This window comes from Panicum virgatum, chromosome 4N (genome assembly GCF_016808335.1).
Source record: "Panicum virgatum strain AP13 chromosome 4N, P.virgatum_v5, whole genome shotgun sequence".
Taxonomy (NCBI): domain Eukaryota; kingdom Viridiplantae; phylum Streptophyta; class Magnoliopsida; order Poales; family Poaceae; genus Panicum; species Panicum virgatum.
The window spans coordinates 34,214,557-34,235,436 of record NC_053148.1 but is presented as its reverse complement, the minus strand read 5'-3'; the positions used below and the strand labels follow the sequence as shown (position 1 = coordinate 34,235,436).

The 20,880-nt window shown below is 43.7% G+C and overlaps 2 protein-coding genes and 1 long non-coding RNA gene across 15 annotated transcripts; 1 reads left to right on the top strand and 2 right to left on the bottom strand.

The window, feature by feature from the left end:
- The first annotated feature begins 5,117 nt into the window (after positions 1-5,117).
- On the top strand, positions 5,118-11,414 carry LOC120670592. Of its 7 annotated transcripts, XR_005673261.1 has the most exons (5): positions 5,119-6,484; positions 6,925-7,364; positions 8,834-10,384; positions 10,497-10,556; positions 11,184-11,414. It is a non-coding gene; the product is annotated as an uncharacterized LOC120670592 (long non-coding RNA). The 7 variants fall into 7 exon arrangements; XR_005673260.1 differs by having other exon boundaries at positions 5,118-6,484; positions 8,834-10,556; XR_005673259.1 differs by having other exon boundaries at positions 10,497-11,414.
- LOC120670591 (protein VAC14 homolog) lies at positions 11,257-15,112 on the bottom strand. 7 transcript variants are annotated; one of them, XM_039950730.1, is made up of 6 exons: positions 14,345-15,112; positions 14,142-14,255; positions 13,982-14,060; positions 13,462-13,575; positions 12,221-12,662; positions 11,257-11,496 (listed from the first exon to the last, which is right to left on the bottom strand). In XM_039950730.1, the coding sequence occupies exons 1-4, from the start codon at positions 14,435-14,437 to the stop codon at positions 13,517-13,519; spliced, it is 345 nt and encodes a 114-aa protein (XP_039806664.1). In that variant the 5' UTR covers positions 14,438-15,112; the 3' UTR covers positions 11,257-11,496; positions 12,221-12,662; positions 13,462-13,516. The 7 variants fall into 7 exon arrangements, with proteins under 7 accessions (XP_039806664.1, XP_039806666.1, XP_039806667.1 ...); XM_039950732.1 differs by having other exon boundaries at positions 12,319-12,662; XM_039950733.1 differs by having other exon boundaries at positions 12,552-12,662.
- A 651-nt stretch (positions 15,113-15,763) lies between these two features.
- On the bottom strand, positions 15,764-18,761 carry LOC120670590 (L-ascorbate oxidase-like). The gene is made up of 4 exons (XM_039950728.1): positions 18,244-18,761; positions 17,875-17,967; positions 17,189-17,752; positions 15,764-17,091 (listed from the first exon to the last, which is right to left on the bottom strand). Exons 1-4 carry the CDS (start codon positions 18,685-18,687, stop codon positions 16,012-16,014), a joined length of 2,181 nt encoding a protein of 726 aa, XP_039806662.1. The 5' UTR covers positions 18,688-18,761; the 3' UTR covers positions 15,764-16,011.
- Positions 18,762-20,880: the final 2,119 nt, after the last annotated feature.

The window sequence follows — 20,880 nt, the reverse complement described above, 5'->3', positions numbered from 1 at the left end:
GCGGATGATGCCATCACCCGTCTCTATGAAAATAGTTTTCTATTTTATCCGAAAATTCATTTAAATCTTTACATATAACAAAACAAATAAAAAAGGTGAAACTTCTAAACTATGAATATTGTGAACTATATAAATGAAAAATATAAATATTAAGATTGTAGAAATCTTAAAGTATGACTTGAGTTATATGAGATTCTATATAGTTATAGCTATTAGAGAACTTATAATATTTTTTGACTATTAAATGACCTCGAATGAAAAAGTTATCATATACAAAGTTTTACGACTCCTCATTCCCTATAATTTTGATATAAAGTTTGACTTCATCCGAGATTATATGAAAAAATTATGATTTTTTTATGTAAGACCATTTGTAGGGGGGCCATGCACTACGGAATTCCACTTGTTTGTCGTGTGCCTAGTGCACATGACAAAAGGCGAAATACACATGACAAATTCTTTGCCGTGTGTTACACATGGCATAGGGCTCACGGCGTACAAACACAGGCAACGAGCACCTTTGTCGTGTGCCTTATGTCAGGCGCTTTCGTCGACACTCGGCAAAGATTTTTGGAAGGATTAAGAAAACAAAAATCTCGCCGCCGCTGTCCTGGTCGCCGCCGCCGTCCACTGGTCGTCGTCGCCGTCCACTGGTCGTCGTCGCCGCTGCTCCACTGCTTCCCAGTGCCACCTCGTCGTCGGCCCGCCGCCAGTGGAGCCCGTGCTGCCGCCGCCGAGGACAGATCGGGGCCGCGCCGCACCCGCCGGGGGCGGATCCGCCCGCGCCGCCATCGGCCCGCCGCGCAACGTTGTCGTCGCGCCGCCCGCCACCGTTGTGGTGCCACCTCGCTGCGCCTTCTCGCGCAGCCACACCGCCGTCGCGGCCTCGCCGTGCCTCGCGCCGCCACATTGCCGTCGCCCCGCCTCGCGACGCCGCCTGCTGCTCTGCCGCGCGCCGTCGCCCCACCTTGCGCCGCTGCCGCTCCGCTGCCTGCCGGTCTGCCATGAACCGCCACCGCCACTGGGGCCCCGCTGGTCAGTGCTCGAAGAAGGCAGGGAGAGAGAGTGAGGGGAGGGAGAGAAATGAGGAGGGAGAGAGAGTGAGCACCTCATCCGGTGGGGGAGGAGGGGACCAATAGAAGAGCTCCATCCAATGAGTGTGGATTGATGACATGGCCTCTTTACCAAGTGCCCCATAAAAACACTCGGCAAATATTTTTTATTTTTCTTTTTTTTCTGTGTAAAACTATAAATGGTTAGTTTGAGGTCCTAAATAAATTCAAATAAAAAATTTGTCAAATACAAAGTTTCATAACTTCTCGAGATTTACAATTTTTGTTTTGGTACTTTTTTTTCATCCGAGGTCGTTTACAAAATTGAAATTTCAAATTTGAGAAATTCAAACATACTTTTCGTTGAAAAAAACAATTCAAATGAAAAAAAATTCAACTACAAAATTGTCCAACTTCTTAGGATCAATAACTTTAATTTTGGTCTTTTTATCATCCGACATAGTGGTACTAATGTTTGTTCACAAATCTTATAGATCTCGTATATTGTTTTTCAAACTATATCAGAGAGCTATCAATTTTGTAAATAATTTTACTATCACTTTGTCGAATTAATAAAATATTTATATAAAAGTTGTAGATCTTGAGAAGTTACACAACTCTGTAGTTGAAAATTTTTCATTTGAATTTATTTAGCAGTTCAAAATTTGATTTAAAAATTATATTTGCCTAGTGTCTTTTTTTAACACTCGGCAAAGATGTTCTTTGCCGATTGTTTTTTTTTACACTTGGCAAAGATGTTCTTTGCGGAGTGTTTTTTTTTGCACTCGGCAAACAATTTTTTTACCGAGTGCAATTTGTTTGCCGAGTGTTTTTTTGTGTGGCACTCGACAAAAGAGTTGTTTGAGTGTCCGAGGGATTGCACTCAGCAAAGCATGCAACACTCGGCAACTACAAGATTTCCGATAGTGATGCCGTCACCCGTCCTCTAAATATGCTTTTTTTAGGGACGGGTGACGTCATCACTCGTCCCTACAAATGGGGTCATTTGTTGGGTAGGTGATGGCGCCACTCGCCCCTAAAAATACATTTTCGGGGGACGGGTCAAGAACTACACTAACTAGGTGATTTCCCCGCACGTTGGTGCGGGATTTGAGGGAGCTTTTCAATAAATTGTGACTAAATGATGCAAAATATTTTAAATAAAATAGTATGGAGAATATGCAACATTACAATATAGTATTCAGATCAAGTTTGCTGAAAATATGATTAATAAAGGAAACTTGTCATTGAGCTAATGAACACAGAGATGAAATTAATAGAATTGATATTCGGATATAAAATAGACAAATGTTAATTAACACATAGTGGTAGTTTTGATTTAGAGATGTAATCTTAATTGTAGTCAGCTTACATGCATGAACGTTTAACCTCTTTGTTGGTTAACTAATAAATAGTAGAAGAAAAAAAATCAAGAAGACTTATACATCTAATGGACAGAAGACGTGCACAAAGGTGATGGGACGAATATGTTAATTTCGATGATATGGAGAAGAGAGAAATAACATTTATGACACTTCTGGTGATCAATTATGTGGTAATGATATGAATTTGACTTGCATATTATTTTTTATCGGAAAGCAGATCCGGTAAAAATAGGTAAGATAATAGCAAAAACTAATAGAATAGAATATTTGATCACATTATAGAAGAATAGGTGATGAAAAAATAGCGTATGTATATGACTTTACGTTAATAGATTAAAGATTAAAAGTATCACATAGAGTAGAGATGACATGGACATTTTTTGTAATTAATAAGGGAACATAAATATATTGCATGAAAGGATTGCAAGTTAGTGGCACATTTAGTGAGGAATGATGTGGACACCTTGCATGAAGAGAGAATACACTTAGTAGAAATCTAGTTGCAAAGTTAGTGGGATATTTAGTGGAGAATGATGTGAACACCTTGCATGAAGAGAAAATACATTTAGTGGGGACCAATTATATAGGATATATAGATGTCTGTTCATTTGTAACAATGGGTTACATCTTGACCCATCCCTAAAAAAACTAATTGGGAACAACTAAAATGACACAGGGTAATATTTTCGAACCAAAATTATTGCTGGACACTTGATAAATACTTCGCGGGAATTAGGCTAGAGTGCCACTGTTGGCTATTTGAGAACATTGGAAAGTTGATGAATGTTCATGGCCATTTCGTTCTATAAAAAAAAGAACACAGGAAACATTGTAAACCTTGTAGAGCGCGAGTGCCCACTGCCCACTTGATAATCGAAAAAAAAAGTATCACAACTTACGGTAGGGCTTACTCTTGCCATACCACATACAACAATGATATCTAGAGTAAATTGCACCCACTATACAACAACTTGTCATGTGGGTGCAAATTAGTCCAACAACTTGTAAAATGCTCAATTTAGTGCAATAACTTGACAGGTGGGTGCAGATCGGTCCAACAACTTACAAAATGCCCAACTTAATGCAATAACTTGGCAAATAGGTGCATTCACACTCCAAACATTACACGGCAAAATAACTAACGCAAAGTCTCAATAAAGAGTATATTCATGTTAGGACAAATTATTAATTATTATTTGACCATTGATTTTTGTGTTGTGGCTGTGTGGCAATGTATTTGGCTAGGATAAAAACCCTCATTGTTTAGAAATTAATGTTATTTCTTTACATTAAATATTTTTGTATAGTGATTTAATTTTAATTAAAATTATTTAGTTTGATATTCAATACTGAAAAATTCACACTGACTGTTTCTGATATGTTTGATTATATGCACTCTTAAACTAAAAAAATAAATATGTTGATACAAACTATTAATAGCTTTTAGGAGATTGGTTCATATATTTTAAAGCCTCATATATTCATTAGAAAGGAAAAATGAGCTAAATCAACAGAAACAAACATGAGCATTGTTGAATACATGAGCAGAAGAGCAGAAAAAACCTAAGGTTTCAGAGTCTCTCTTATTGAATACAGTGTTTGAGTGATGCTAATGGTGTAATTCTAAAATTTATTTGCATTTGAACTAATAAAAAATTGTGCATAGTTGAAAAGCAACAACCGGATCACCATAAATAATTTCTATTTATAAAATTTAAGAATTTTTTACGTTCATCTACTTTGCTTAATATGTTGTTGTTGTAATAGTAGTTAAATGATATAATACTTTTAATAAAACAATAATTAATTTATTAAGAAAATAAAACTATTGGTATCCATTGCGACTCAAAAATCTACCGTCAATAATATGTTCCGACGTGAATATACTCTTTATTGTGACTTGACGTTAGCAAATATATTGTCGTGTAATGTTTGGACTGTAAATGCATCAATTTACCAAGTTATTGCACTAAAATAAGCATTTTATAAGTTGTTGGATCAATCCGCACCCAGCTATCAAGTTATTGTACTAAATTGAGCACTTTATAAGTTGTTGGACCAATTTACACCCACCTGCCAAGTTGTTGTATGATTGATGCAATTTACTCTGATATCTATACTATAATCTATCTATATCTATACTATAAAAGATGAAAGAATTGAAAACAATTGTTACCCAATCTAACCCATCCACCTATCTCACAAAATACCTCTCTTAGGCCCACATGGAAGATCTTATTGCTTGACCAAACCACAAAACACCATCAAGAAAAATATTTCTGTCCAAATTGCTTTTTTTTCACCACCGCGCCTTCTATCCGCCCGCTGTACCCACCTCCAGTCCCCGCCCATCAATCACGGCGTCTCCTCCTCGCCTTCCCCTCGCGATGCGCCTCCCCCCTCCGCCTCCGCAGACGCCTCCTCCCCCCGCCTCCCCCCGACGCCTCCGCCTCCCGCGACGCCTCCTCCTCCTCCCCCAAACGCCCCCTCCTCCCTCGCGACGCCGCCTCCCCCAACACCCTCCGCCCCAACTCGCGGCCCTTGGGGCGCCGGATCGGGCCCTTGACCCCAACGCCCGGCCCTCGGGACGCCGCCCCGCCGCGATGCATGGCCGTTGGGGTGCAGGTCGTGTTAGGGCGCGCACGCGCCATGGAGGCCCTCCTCCCTCCCTCTGGAGCTCGGCAATCTGCACGAGCAGGTCGGGCGCCGCCGGCCTGGATCTAGGCGAGCTCGAGCTCGGCTGGATCTGTGCGAGCTCATCGCCGCGGAGTAGGAACAGGTGGCGGCGCATCCCTCCCTCCGCGCGGCATGGAGTCGGCTAGAAATTTCGATATCGCATGCCTCACACAATTTGACACTCAATTCGCATGTCTTTTGAAATATAACATCACGCGAATTCTTTCGATTCGAGATTTTCATCCTATTTTCTCTATTTCTTTGATTTTTCCTCTCGTTTTCATTTTTCAGCCCCTCTAAAAAGACCGGATTGCCCCTAGTCTTATCCTTGTCACCGGGAAATCCAATCCCTCTCCCGTGGCCTGTCTCTCGCATCTCTGTGTTCTCTCGCTCTCTCTCGCAAGAACATGGAGCAAGTACGGCACGGGCAGCACGCGGGATCAGGTCGCCGGCGAGCTCGCGCGGCTGGTGGGCGGTGGACCACTTCCGCGGCGGCGACGAGGAGGTGCGGGTCACCATCACGGGGCACAGCCTCGGCGGCGCGATGGCCCTGCTTGCCGCGCGCGACGCCGCCGCGGGCCACCCGGACTTTCGTCGCCGCCGTCACCTTCTCCGTGCTGCGCGTCGGCAACCGGGCCTCTGCGGAGGGGGGGCTCGCGTCGCGCGGCGTTCGGGTGCTGCACGTCGTCGTCTGGCACGACATCGTGCCCCTGGCCCCGAGCGTGCCCTGTTCTTGCGAGAGAGAGAGAGAGACAACGAGAGAACAGAGAGAGACGCGAGAGACAACCAGACAGGCCACGGCGGGGGATTGGATCTCACGGACTCAAGGTGAAAAGGATAAGGCCAGGGGCAATCCGGTTTTTTAGAGGGGCTGAAAAATAAAAATGAGAAGAAAAATCAAAGAAGTAGAGAAAATAGGATGAAAATCCTCAAATCGAAAGAATTCGTGTGCAGGATGTCGTATTTCAAAAAACATGCAAATTGAGTGTCAAATCATGTGAGGCGTACGAATTGCCGGCGCGCTCCCTCACGCAGGTCTTCCTCAACCTTAACCGTGCCCGCCTCTCAGCCTTGCTGACGCTGCTCGCCGCCGACACGGAGGACGCGAATCCGCGGAGCGGCGAAGAGGTGCGCGTGGAGATCCAGCAGGAGCTCGAGAAGGAGCGCAGCGCCACGGCGTCCGCGGCCGAGGAGGCCATGGCCATGATTCTGTGCCTGGAGAAGGAGAAGTCCGTGCTCGAGATCGAGGCCCGCCAGCAGCGACGCACCGCCAACGAGCGCTTCACCACCGCCCTCAGCAAGGAGTCCATCATCAACGTTGAGGGTGTCGTTTCCCTCCCCAAGGAGCCCCTCAAGGCCACGACACAGCAAGTTCGTTCGACTTGTATCCTGCCCTGCAATTTGCTCATGCAATTCCTGTCATCAGAAAGCAGCAAACCCGTACCGACTGATCTGATGCGTATTAGTATGTTCATATTATTGCTACCTTGACTCTAGGAAGACAAATTAACATGGCTGTGTTGTTTGTGTTGTCAAGATAAATTAGGTTTACTGATGCCACCTAATTCACACCTCAAACTACTCTGCAAGCCTGATTTGTTTTAATTAACTATTTCTAGCATCCTACATTTATCTCTGATCATATTTGCAATTAAGGCTAAATTCTCCAGGATATACCACAGAATCGAATTAATTAATACTTACAAGCATAATCTTATATTTCTGATACTGTGTATGTCAAAATTTGTTGATAATTTATTAGTACTTCAATATCTAGCTTTTTTTCTTAGCATATTGTCTTTGCTTTGCAGGCAAAATTGATCAAGGTGATCAACATTATAATTGATGCAAAATCTGGGGTTAGCGGTGCAGCTACGTATTTATTTGAGATAGCTCATTCATTATCCATTTCTTCTTGAACAATAAATGATCTGGTCTCTAATACATGCATCCTTTTAGATGGGGAAATCAACCATTACTGTAACACTAACTTTTCTTTCTGCATTTTTTCCCCACAAGACAAACTTTCTTTCTGGTTCATTTGAGAGGAGGGAAGGAGTGTCAAGAGTACACAGTTTTCCATAACTTAAATTTTTTGCAGGACTTTTTTTCTGTATTTTTTCCACAAGACAAACTTTCTTCATGGTTCATTTGAGAGGAGGGAAGGAGTGTCAAAAAGTACACAAACTTCAAACTTTCAGCTTAAGTTTCAGAAAATGTCAAAAGTGCAGAGTTTCAGTTCAGCAGCCAGGTGAGAAACATTGTTTCTTTGTTTCAATTTCAATCACTATGCTATTGTTGGGCTGCCTCCTAATCTTTGCACCTGCCGAGTTGTATTTGCATTTACTCATCCCAAAGAAGGAACGAAGTTGAACGAGGTTCCTCTTCTCCATCGCTCAAATGTTTGTTGATTGCTATGTGTCGATTTTGTTTGTTGTATGGACACAACACACAAGCTTGTTAAAGATGCTTGGCAGTTTTGGATTGTTTGATTTGATTTATTGTAGGTATACTCATGTAGACATGTTCTTAACATATTTGTCACTGATGAATAATATAATTTATAGATAAAAATAATTGCGGTATGGTTTATGATTTATGCTAGCTCTGTTTTTTGGGGATAAGTCTATTTTACAACCTCGAACTAGTCAAGAAGTCCGTTTTTCAACCTCATACTACGAAACCGGGTAACCTAGGCCCTCGAATGGGCAAAACCGTCCGAATGCTACAGTAACATTTTTGAATTTCTGGAATTTCACACCTCTCTCAATTAATTAAGAAAGATAGCATAGTTAATATTGTCTAAAAATCATGATATTTTTTTGGGAGGTAGATAAAAAGACAAGGAATTTATTTTAGCTAGATGTGATACATTAAACATAATGAAATTTGAATTATAAAATTTTAAAAATGGGTAGAATTCAAAATTTCTTGAATTTTTGGGTTAGCTAAACCTTTGATAAAAATGAAATAAAAATATTAAAATTCATAATTTTTTATTTAATTTAATAAGGTATTTTTTATTGGCCCAAGTTTTTATGAAAGTTTTTGAATTCCTTCGCAATGCTCAAATTTGAATCAAATTTTATTCCTCAAATTTTAATTTATGAATTTTCTATAGAACTTGGGCCAATAAAAAGTACCTAACTAAACTAAATAAAAAATTATGAATTATCAAATTTTTAATGCATTTTTATCATAGGTTTAGCTGACCTAAAAATTTAAGGAATTTTGAATTCTACTTATTTTTAAAATTTTATAATTCAAATTCCTTTATGTCTATTGTAGCACATCTAGCCAAAATAGATTACTTGTCTTTTGATCTACCTCCCAAAAAAATATCATGATTTTTAGACAATATTAACTATGCTTTCTTTATTATTTAATTGAGAGAGGTGTGGAATTCCAGAAATTCGGAAATTTTACTGTAGCAAAACCGCCTTTGGCTGGGCCAGGATTGTTTTTCAAACGGTTTCGTTAGTTGGAGGTGTAAGATGTCCGATTTCGTAGTTCAAGGGCCAAAATCGGACTATCGTGATAGTTCAGGGTTGAAAAACAGACTTTTCCCTTACTTTTATAAAGTTGCTAGTTAATGAAACCAAATATCTTGTTTACTAGGTCTGTTTTAAAAATATATTATTACCACATGTCAACCCTTGCTATAAATAAAAAATTATGTTCCCTAATTTGTTTAAAACACGTTCGTGCCGGCGGTGGCAGTGCGCTATGGATGGTCCCGTGCATGGTGGCGTTGGACGCGGCACAGCTCAGTATCAGCATGGCGCAGCGGAGATGGCCGGCATCGGGGAGGACCTCATCAGCCCTGCCAACGGGAACAGGCCACCGTTGTCTTTCTTTGGCGCGTCCGCCAGGGAACAAGCTCCTCGATGACCTCCAGCTCCAGGACCAGACTCATATTCCTCAACGACGACCGGCACCAGTCGCCCTTGTTCACGGCACCGAGTGCTAGCACCGGCACTGCTCTGCAGCAAGTTAGCATGTTTCCTGCTCTCCATCTCTGGCCCCACCTTTGTCAGCGGTGAACCCCAAGCAGGTCAGTTCATCTTCTCAGGGTTGCAGATTTGTACTTCAGTTTGCTCTGCATTTTCTATTTTCATTGCATTGTGCTCCATATCTTCATTGCGATGTGCTCCATATCTCCTGCTGCATATATAGGTTTAGGCCATTTGCTACCAAATCTTCAGTCTGTTTTTACTAGGAGATGATTGTAGTCTTTGTCAGTAGCATAATTGTTTTTTGCAATACCATCTAGCACACCTTTTTTTTTTTGCAAAATCTCCTATGACTATAGTTTTGAAATATCTGGGCTGCCATTATTTTTCAGGGATTAGATTATAGCTGAAACATGAGTTGTCAAAGTCCTAATTCGATTACATGGTGGAAGGTTCAGATTTGCTGTGTTACAGTACCATTTAGCATAATTTAGAATAGCTCTAGGTCCAATATTTCCACTGCCAATGTCGCCAGATCTTGTCCTGCTCATGGCTTCGGTCGACTGTGCTCTGCAAGGTTTCCAAACAACGGGGAGGGGATCTGTTCCTGCTCATGGCTAGCAATGTTCCTATAGTAGTTATCATTCTGCACAGGCAGCTTTTTTCAATGTATACTGCTGTTCTGAACTTCTAATTGCACACTCATCAAATCATTTTTGTGAATTTGGACAGGTGATCTTTGCTAGATCTTGTGATGGACAGATAATACACGGCAAAAATGTTATCTCTAACCAGTACGCATTGCATAGCAATTTGTGTCATTTTACAAGCAAAACAGGTTTTGCTGACTGCCTTTTATGCCAACTTACAGATAAAAGAATATTTAAAAAGGGGAACAAAAAATTTACTAACTACTGCACTATTTTTCTTAAATATGTCTCATAGGAATTTTACTATATTTCTCTGGAATGATACACCAATATGCAAAACATTCAATACAACTAATTTCAGTGGGAGCAATAGAGGAAATTTTAATTTCTGAATGATCTCGTAGGTGGAAATGGCAATGCTAATTCAGATTATGTTTACCCTTCTTTTTTCCAATCCAATATTTGCATCCTGACCTCTAATTTTTATTTTTAACAGCTTTATCTAGCTAGAAGTAGGTAGTAGAGTTGCTTGAAGCAGTCAAATAGTTCTATACCATTTAGCTCTCTGGTTCTTTTTTTTTATTGCAGAGTATTGGACAGAGAAAAGGAAAGATATCAGGAGGATAGTGGTGGTCCATCAAGGCAGCAGCCACACTGAACAAAAAAAAGTTTGTTTCTTACTTGATTGTTGATGATTCATTAATTATATAACTATAGAGGTTTATGTCCTTTTTGGTTTTAATTGGCATTGTTTGGCCTTTTTTCAATTTTCAAATTTAGTGGAAGGATGAAATTTGGGCACTTGGTACTCCGCACAGTGCGGGAAGCCTACAGCACTGGGTACGCCCTTTTTTGGTACTCCTCGCTGCCGTGTTCTGCAAATATTAGTTATTTGATCCATGATTGAGTTATGTTGTAGCAGTTTAACTTTGACTGTATGCTATGCGGGGTAGTGAAGTTTTACGTGCAACTAACTTATTCTCCTTTTAATGTTTCAAGAAGAATGCCTACAGAGGCTACAGAACAGAATAGAAGTTCAGTATGGTATTTTCCTTTTATTAGGCCAAAAGAGAGGCTGACTGATGCTAAAGCGCAACTATAAAGATTTCATGATAATAACTTGGCTTAGGAAAGAGGTTGGATGCATGGACACCATATCGTGTTCTTCTGTAAAGAGAGTACGCAGCATTGCCCACTGAAATTTATTAATTTAGTAAAGTTGGCAATCAGGCTACTGTGCAGCAGATTTATTTTGGATGTAGGCAAGATGATTGGGGGCTACTTATGAGTGGCATGGTGTAGACAAATATTGTTTCTGTGATGTCTACTGTCCCCATTTATCAGATAATATTAACTGACAAGTGTTTAGATCCATGCTTCCTAAAACAAACAAATAGTCTATTCATTACTCTAAAGGTCTGAAGGTGAGCACTTGTACCTAATATCTCCTTTGTATTTCTGCGACAGGTTTGTACTTGCAGTAGGAGGCTAGGAGCCATCTAACTACATGGCCAATCAGCCTCAGATCATTACTATATACTAGTAGTTGCCCGTGCTAACGCCACGGGTAAATTTCAAACGTACACCAAAAAATACATGATCCATAGTCCAAACTGAGAAATATGTGTTTCACACAAAGGATAGAGTTATTATTTTGATTACACAAACACATCCATAGAGTAAAATTTCCTTCCTCCATTTGAATGTCCATATTGAGATGGTCACCAGCTGTGGCGGCATCCCTTCCAAGCATGCCGCAGCTTCTGCTTCCTCAACATCCCTGCAATGGGGCACATAACACATCATCCAGTTAATTTTGGTTGCCCATCTCTTATCTGGGATGATACAAATAACCACCGCTGCACCAGTATGTTCAATATAAGCACCATAAACATTAATATATAAAACATCCTTGTAAAAGGGTACTATTGCTTGATAGTTAGCTTGCCCGTGCTAACGCTACGGGTGATACTTTCACGCCTATAGAAGTATAGATGATACTTTGAAATTATGTCATGATACTGCGGTGCACATGTCAGGATGAATGCTTGCCGCAATGACGAACATTTCAGCAGGACGGTTTAAACAACAAAACTATTCTACTATAGCTGTTTTTCACAAACCAAATATCCAACCCTTAATCTCTATATGCATTTGTAAAGTTTTTCATGCAAATTGGTACCATTAAGATCTATATTTGATCATATTTTTTCCAGATCAAGATCCCCAAGGCCGTTGTTTGTTAAAAAAACTAAAAGTTGGTGGTATGTGGCTTGCGTATTGTAGTGTAGAAGAGGTTGGGTTCTACCAATCTGATTTAAAAACCACCCCATTTATTAGCATTTTGAAGCTGAATCCACAATCTGAAGCTAAAAAAATATAGTTTCTGAGTTGCTCAGCTCCAATCACATTCAAATAGGTCTGGCGTGTTTTTACCCATTTAAAACTGAAAAAAATGCTCTACTTTCCTGACAAAACAAGAGACATAGGTATTCATTGCTCACCAGCATGTATATTGATCAAACAGTACACAAAAATTCTACATATATGTCAATAACATCCATATCGGAATGGAATTATCTGGGAATCAGCATAAATGAACCTAATGCCCTTCGGTGGGTAAATCTTTTAGCCACTAAAACAGCACAGTTCAGTCCTGTAAAGCAAGGAAAGAAATTATTGAGATCGCTGTAACTACAGCTCTGATATAATCTATTACTCTATTACAAAAAGTAAAATGATTAATTCAGGAAAGCTATGAACAACTCGTGTATGTAACTGAACATGCTTCAATTATCATCACAAAGCAGAAGAGAGATCTCAACAGTGTTGTACTTGTTGACATTGCTTATGCAAGCATCTTTTGTCTCGGGTCATGTACTCTGAGCTTTGAAGGCCATTGAAGGCCCACCTTCACAGCCTTCCCAACATCTGTTTGGCATTGCTCTGTAGAACCATCCACAATGAGAAGGAGGTACTTAGGGACACATAATGCAATTTAACATTTCATTCAAATGCAAAGGCAAGTATTACAAAGTGGCTTCAAATGTATGCACAATTTGGGGAGATTAATTTTTGGATCAGCCAAACAATTCAAAGGACATGGAAACATATACAGAGTTTTTTTTCTTTCCAAAATTACAATATCTCTCATCCTTTAGACATCCTGAAATTCTACTCAGCTTGCATAAACACAATTCAAGGCTTAGGATGTGGCTGAGAATTTTCATAACCTGACCAAATCCAAAAAAATAACCAGCATCACACTTCTCAATAAAGCATGCATAAAACATTAAAAAATAGCTATGCTTCTTCACCATAGAGCAGCCACATGTAGTTCCACTACTGACTAACAGGGAGGAATCTGAACGGTTTTAGGATACTAATAAATCAACGTTTAGGCACTCCTCAAATGCAGGATAAAGATCAGTGTATTTAGGATACAAGAAGCATGTATTTATCCATGCTATAAAGGTATTGCAGTTGCAAAAGTCAGCAAGTTATGAGCAGGATGACATTAAGTTTAATCATTTTGACCACATAAGATTCTACCAACCATTAATCATTCAGAATTCAGCAAAGTAATACATGTAAATTTTTTACCATGAACCATCACCCGAAGTAATACAAAGTTGTTGATCGAACACAATGATATCAATACCATAAAAAACATTGGCATGAAATATAATTTGCAGCAGCGCATGGCATGATATAGCAAAGGCAATTTGGGGGAATAGATGCTCACCTTGTGTGTTTGCTAGTTTATTGTGGATATATCCTCCTCCATTCGAAAGCATAACTCAGCTCTGATTTTTCTCCTGGAAATTTGATTGTTCAATATCCTTCACATGGATTTCCTCTGCAAACATTTGGAACAAGTAAGGGGTATGAATATGCCTTCAAAATATCAAAGCAGAGGCCGCCAAAGGTGCACCAAAATCTTTGCATTTCCCTGAAAGCATGTAGCTAGGTTATTCTCTTGTCTTTGAAACACTGAATAACGCAATTATGCTGCCTTGAATTGTTCAGTATCTCTGTATAATTTTTAAGTTTATCGGAGTATAAAATAGCAAGCCTTCGGTGAAGTGGTGAAATTGGGGAAAAAAAATCAATGAAGCAATCAGCAGCACAAGTGCCAGATTCATTTTTGAAGCAATTCAGAGCTATGAACTATTGCAAAGCTTAACCGAGATGTATAATACCAAGTTACACAGAGTACATGAACAAAAAAAGGAACCAAAAGAAAGGAAAAGGGAAGAGCTCACCGAGGCAGCAGCAAGCTTGTTGAGCTGCCTCACTGGTGAGTCCGACGGTAACTGCTGCGAAGCCAATCAACCCACCCTGCTAACATCAAAGCACCACTGATCTCAACAAATCTGACCCTGTCAACACCAGAAGCATGAAACACAGCTGTCTAAGCAAAACCTTCCGATGGGTCGCTTGTGGCGAGTAGGTGAAATCATTGATGAGCAGCGAGATGACCACTGAAATCTTATCGTGCTCCCCAGCAGTTGCGAGCTGCTTCACGATCCCCTCAATCTGTACAAGATCACACGACAACAAAAATTACACCTTAAATCCCTTGCGATTGTTCGAAAACCATGGCCCGAGGAATTGAAACCCCTGACCTCAAGCACAGCGTTCTTCCGCTTCTCGTAGAGCTTGTTGGAGAGGTTCGGCAGCATGGCGCCACGGATGACGCAGAGCGCGTCTGCGGCCATCGCTCGAGAATCCTCCCCGAAGATCCCCCTCCCCCGCCGCTGCTACAGCCTCCCGATCGCCGCATCGGCCGCACCCCCACCCCACGGACCACGAAGCCCGAGCCAACCCTAACCCGACGTACGGGCCAAGCTCCAAGGCGATGAGAACAGGACCACGACCAACCAGAAGAACGCTTCGTCGATGCAGATCCAGTCAAGGGAGGAGTAGATCCGGTGAGGGAGAGGGCGGAGAAGACGACCTAGGTTTCAGGGCTGAGGGAGAGAGCAATGCAGGTCGGAGCGCGCGGTGTCAGCCGGCACGGGCGAGTGCGCCGCGGTGGCCTGCGCGGGTGAGCGGTGGCGGCATGCGCGGGCGTGCGGGCGAGGGCGGGCGGAGGCCGGACCCAGCAGGCGGCGGAGGCGGCGCGCGGGTGGAGGCCGGAGACGGCGCGCGTCCAGGCGGCGGTAGCCGGATCCAGCAAGCGGCGGAGCGCGACCGAAGCCCGCAGGGTGCGCGCGTCCCGGCGGCGACCGGAGCTTGCAGGCGGTGCGCGGGCGGAGGCCGTAGACGGCGCGCGTCCAGGCGGCGGCGGCGGCCGGATGCCGCACTCGGCGGCAGGGCAGGGCAGCCTAGGAGGGGATAGGAGCACCGATTTGGAGGAAAAATGAAAATTGAGTAGCGCCTGGGGTTCGAACCTGGGTGGCTGCCGTGCGCAAGCGAGGGGTTGCGCGCGCCTGGAGGAGAGATGGCCGGATGAGCGTTGAAGCCGCGGATCCATATAACATGGACCCTTGGATCGCATTGAAGCTTTGCTAGAGGCAGTCTGGGCCATCGATTTCAATGGAGCGAACAATCTGGGTACAATTTCTTTGGTGCGCTCCTTCCTGACTCTCTCAGCGTGGGGCACTTTTATGGGTGGCTGTAGAATAATTCATTTGGTGCTTTAGGGGATGGATTTTCATATCAACCATCATGACTGTTGTAGATTGTTATCTATCGTCGCAGCCAATGCTAGAGAGTGAGCTATAGCTGGTGGTTCTTGAAACTTGTTCATACAAGTTGTATAATATATGTATAGTTTTCGGTTTGATTTTTCTCTTGCTGTATATTTCAATGGTGTTTTTTTTCTTCAATTTTAATAACATCAGTCTCATTTTTATGTTGCATCAGATTGCTTTCAGTCGTCAACATCTTTGCAATTCTCTAATCTAATCTTTGCAATTCTTCAGTAAATATTCATTCGGTTTTTTTAAAAAAAACTATATCATTGCCACACTTAAACGTTAACTATAATATAAAATTCTCTTTTCTCAATTTTTTAAAACATGTGCGTGCCGTACATGGGCATCTGCTATTGATTTAAATTTTGCATCACTAATAAATTAAGACAAGTTCTTCTTGATCTGCTATTTGGGTTGGTTAATTTATTATTAATATTATTTAATAATAAACATGTTTTAATTATTGATACTACTTTTAAACACGTGCCTGGACACCAGCATCCCCACTAGTAATGATATATGCGTCACACTTGTACCAGGGAACTGGCATGCGACGAGGAAATAATATAAGCTGCGAGACATTTCTATGCATGTCACGGTGATGGTGGTGAAGGCGATGCCGATGTGGGCGGCGCGAGTGGCCGCGCCGCCATGGCCGCGAGTGCCGTCTTGCCGCACATGATGGCCTCTCTGGGAACATTGTCCCTCAGCTCCTGCAGCCTCTCTTTCCCCTCCATCCCTTCGGCGAAGACGACGCCCATGCCCATGTGGAGGTGCGGCTCGATGTGGCAGTGGAACGCCCACACGCCGGGGTTGTCCGCCACGAACCGGAGCGCCGTCCAACCGTGCGGGAACAGCACCGCCGTGTTCCGCAGCGGCGGGTTCACCGTGTTGATGAGTGTCTCGTTCTTGAGGTCCCTGACGGGGTCGCAGCGGCCCTCGCCGTAGCCGAGCACCCAGAAGTCGTGCCCGTGGAGGTGCCACGGGTGCGACTCGATCACGTTGTCCTTCCTCATGTCCGCGTTCTGCAGCACGAAGTCGACGACCTCGCCGTGCTTGAGGCTGTGCACCTGGTCGCTCACCGTCGCCGGCAGGACAGCCGCCGGGTCCTGCTCCTGCGGCGGCTTCTCGACGTCGTACTTGCTGTCGAAGGCGCCAGGCGCGGGGGTGGTGTTGAAGTACACCTGGCCCGGGATGCCGTAGGCGTAGGCGCCGAGGTACGGGGTGTCGGGGAGCGACAGGGAGACGTTGTTGATCGCCCACTTGATCCGGCCATCGAAGAGCTCCTGCGTGTTGAGCATGACGATCGTCCGGTGCGCGCCCTTTGTCTCCGGCGGCGGCGGCTGGTAGCCGTGTCCTTCCCGGGCTTTGAGTCTTTTCGCGAACTCCTTGCTGCGTGTCACGTTGTCCCAGGTCGGGGTCGCCGGAGGCTCTCCCGCCGGCAGCTCGGGTCCGCTGCCGGTGTACCGCAGGACCGCCAGGGCCGGCGGCGTCCTGGGGGTCCGCCCTATCACGCCGACGGAGATCCAGTAGGAGGCTGGCGACGACGACCCCTGTTTCGCGGCCGTGGTGCTGAGGAGGACGGAGTAGCTCTCGCCGGAGTAGATGTCGATGCTATCGACGTCGAACGGCTCCACCAAGTTGCCGTCGGCCTCCACCACCGTCAGCTTGTGCTGCGAACCCAAAGAAAAAAAAAATGGCACAATCATCGTGATCGCTCTAGATTTTGCAATCATCTGTGAACTTGTTTTCCCCTTACGGTGGCCTTACCCCTTGGACCTGCACGTTGAGGGCGGAGAGGGAGGTGGTGCTGGCGATCCTGAGCCGGTACGTCTTGCCGGGCTTCACGTCGAACACCACGGGGCCGCACTGGGTCTCCCTGCAGAAGGGCCCGCACTCTCCTCGCCGGATCACGCTGCAGTTCGCCGCCTTCTCGTCCTCGCACACCTTCTTCTCCGCCTCCAACTCCATCTCCCCATCCCCGCAACCCTGGTCACACGCCGCCTCCACGCCTTCCCCATCGTTCCGGTCGCACTTGGTGATCCCCTTGTGGAAGTTGCCGACGTCGCCCAACGTGCACCCGAACTGCCCCTTCCCGTTGAGCAGCAGGGTCTGCGGCTCGCCAATCCACTGGAAGTGGTCGTCCTTGCGCTCGAGCCCCACCGCCTGCGCGTAGACGGGCTCGTGGTACCAGTCGCTGAGCAGCATGCTGAGCTCGCCGGCGTACATGGGCTCCTTCTTCAACGGGTCGTCCCCGTCGAGCACGATCAGCGATCCGTACAGCCCCGCCGCCCGCTGCATCCCGAAGTGGCCGTGGTAGAAGAACGTCCCGGCCTGCGGCGACCACCAGCATTTGAGACTTTCAGTTCATCATCAGTCTTAGAGTCCTTGTGAAGAAATGGAAAAAAAACATTGCCATCCAATTTTTCTCTACTAAAAGAACGACTTGTTACTACCTTGTCAGCCTTGAACTTGTAGGTGAACGTGTCCCCCGGGTTGATGGGGCACTGCGATATCCACGCGGTTCCGTCTGCCCATGGCGTATCAATCTGCACACCATGCATGGAGCATCATACGACAGTATACATGCTCTAATGCTGGATTAATTAGGCTCATTAGATTCGTCTCGTCGTTTACAGATGAGTTCTGTAATTAGTTTTTTAATTAGTCTAGGTTTAATATTTCAAATGTACAAAAATTCCATTTCAAAAATTTTACAGACACAACTAAACGAGGCCATAATACTTTAAATTAGCATCATTGATCTACACTTTCTGTTGCTTCTTTACGATATCGAGTGGCACAAGCATGATGAGGCACCGTACCTGTTTGATTCCATGCCAATGGATGACAACCCCCTCCGTGTGCAGCTTGTTGTTCACCACCACTGTGATAAAGTCCCCGGCGTTGGCGGTGATCGTCGGGCCGGGGAACGTGCCATTGATCCCGATCATCCCGTGTTGCTTGCAGTCTGGTGCCCACAGTATGTACTCGACGTTCCAGACATGCTGCGGAGCTGCTGGACCTGGAGCCGGGGTAGCAGGGGTAACTGGAACCTGAGCTGGAGCAGGAGTGGTAGCTGGAGCTGGAGCTGGAGCTGGAGGCTCAAGAGTGGGTGCAGCTGGAGGTGGAGACTGAACAGTAGGTGTAGCTGGAGCAGGGTCCATGGCGCCACGAGAAGACGGTGCAACAGGGTGAGCGAGGGCCAGCATCAGAGTGCAACACGTGAGCAGTTGAAGTGCATGAGAGTACCACGGCTTGATCGGCATGGCTAAGAGTGGGGGCTTATTAGTGGTGTGGACTGTGGAGTTATGGTCTCCTTCCAAAGAAAGGAGAGCTGAGCAGCTGTTGTGCGTGTGGATGTTTGGTACGCGGAAATCATACTTTTATAGGCGCCAATGGTTGATGATCTGACCACACAAAAGGGCCGGGAATTCTTGATGTGGTTCTCCAAGCTTCGGCTTGCTTTATTCTGATTCCTTCTGCGCGACCTTTATTTTAAGGGTTCATCAGTTGAATAATTGATCTAGCTGAAGTGAAGTTCTTGGTCTTTCTATTCCCATTTCAGCTAGCAAGAGCACGTGTGAAATGTCTGGGTGGTTTCTGAATTTTGCAATTCTTGTGGCCAATGTATATGGTAAGACTTATTGACACGTTTGCTTCATAGCCAAACACTCCACGCCAAACATTGAGCGGGCCCCCCAATTTTGTAAACATGCATTTGCATGAAGTGTGGCTGGCTATACTAGCTTAAGAGCAACTCCCACTACTAGAAAACGTGCCATGAAAACCGGTTGGAAACAGCCTTATGCACCGATTTTCCAACCGGTTCCCCCAAACCGAGATCAATGGCATCACCCTACAACCCTCGGTATTTAACTCGGTGCCTTAGGCATCCATTGGCACCGGTTGGAAAGATCAACCGGTACCAAAGAGGCTGCCACGCTGACGCAAGGTGGCAGCCCCGGTACCAATGACCTTTTCCCTTATTTTCCCAAATCTAGTTTTGTTTGTTATATTTATTACTGTTTATTCTTTTATAATTGCTAAACGCACTCAAGCTCTACAGTACTATACATTCATTGGTCGTTCGTGTTCGATTTCACAGAATATTTGGAACTAACTAAAAGTCAAATGCGACCATATAATTAAGCTAATTAGACAAACTAATATATTTATAATTATACAAACATCAAGGCATCACGTTTAGAAATATTTACAAATGTACAAGTCATGTTTGTAGTCCAACTACTGGGCCCCTCAGGAGCTCGATGGAAGTCCTCTATGGATGTGACCGTCGTGGTAGAACTCGCCTCTAGGATCCAGGATCTCGTTCAAAATGAATCTGGCGAGCTGCTCGCACGAGCGTTGATCCGATCAGTAGAGTAACATTCATCCCCATTTGAGACATCTATCATTTAGGAAAAAAAGATTAACATCATGTGCGTTAGTATAATTAAAAAAATGTACTAGTGAATGATTTGTACGTACTCTTAAGTCCTCCGTAGTAGGCTTTCCGCATGGAGTCATAATGTGCAAGTAGTCGCATACATAGTACCCGCACCAATCAGTTCCTTGTTGTTGTCTCGCACACTTAAGGAGAAACAAATAAATTACTCAATTTAGAACAATTTGGGATTACTTAACTAGACAAATCTTTGTGAATCAACATACCGGATAATCCATTTTAACGTTCAGTTCGGGCCTCCATTGACCACGTCCTTTGTTCATTTTCACAAATTTTTTCCAAACCCTGCGCTCAAAGTTAAGTTTGATATTCAGAAATTGTTATTAACAGAAAAAGGATTTGATTGTGCAAACTGAACTTACCTGTTTAAGGGGTCTATGATATGTTTGATTGCGGACTTTGGATTTCTCATTGAGTCAAAGACTATAAGATTGCCGGTCTCTACGAAAGTATGAGTAAAATCCAATGATAACTGCAGATATAGATAGGATATATACATACATGTATTAGACGACTTAGTATTTATTTAGTAATATAACAGAGGATTGAGTCGACCAAGACTTACTCAAAGTTGTATGGTATGTATATATAGGATTTGTAATTTTGCCTAGTCAACGAATCATACATGTTTTGGCACGTTGCCGTGTAATTTTCGTTGAGCATTTTCTGGTTGACTAGCAAAGGAGACATGAAGCCGATCTGATGGTGCCATCCATGTTTTTGGCTTCTTTGAGTCTCCTGTCTAAATGATATAATAGAAATTTTATAATGCACACATATAATTATGTTCTTGTTAACAAAAAAATATTAATATAGAGATAAGTGATACTTACAGAACCCAAATGATGATGATAGAAGCGTCGAGAGCTTGTCGATGGTAAATGTGATATAAATCTTCGAAGTACACCCAGAAGTCGTCCTCCCCGCAGAAGAAATCATGGTCACGATACTTGACTCCAAACATTTTCCCTTCGTCATTCGACATTCGCAGGTA

Bases quoted from the DNA above. Each gene is read 5' to 3' on its own strand.
- LOC120670591 (XM_039950730.1), bottom strand. From the start codon at position 14,437: ATGGCCGCAGACGCGCTCTGCGTCATCCGTGGCGCCATGCTGCCGAAC. The intron at 14,256-14,344 runs GTCAGGGGTTTC...GATCTTGTACAG, and splicing joins GGAAGAACGCTGTGCTTGAG to ATTGAGGGGATCGTGAAGCA. The intron at 13,576-13,981 runs GTGAGCTCTTCC...AAATGTTTGCAG, and splicing joins ACAAGCTTGCTGCTGCCTCG to AGGAAATCCATGTGAAGGAT.
- LOC120670590 (XM_039950728.1), bottom strand. From the start codon at position 18,687: ATGCCGATCAAGCCGTGGTACTCTCATGCACTTCAACTGCTCACGTGT. The intron at 17,968-18,243 runs GTACGGTGCCTC...CATGGTGTGCAG, and splicing joins ATTGGCATGGAATCAAACAG to ATTGATACGCCATGGGCAGA. The intron at 17,753-17,874 runs GTAGTAACAAGT...TGGTCGCCGCAG, and splicing joins ACAAGTTCAAGGCTGACAAG to GCCGGGACGTTCTTCTACCA.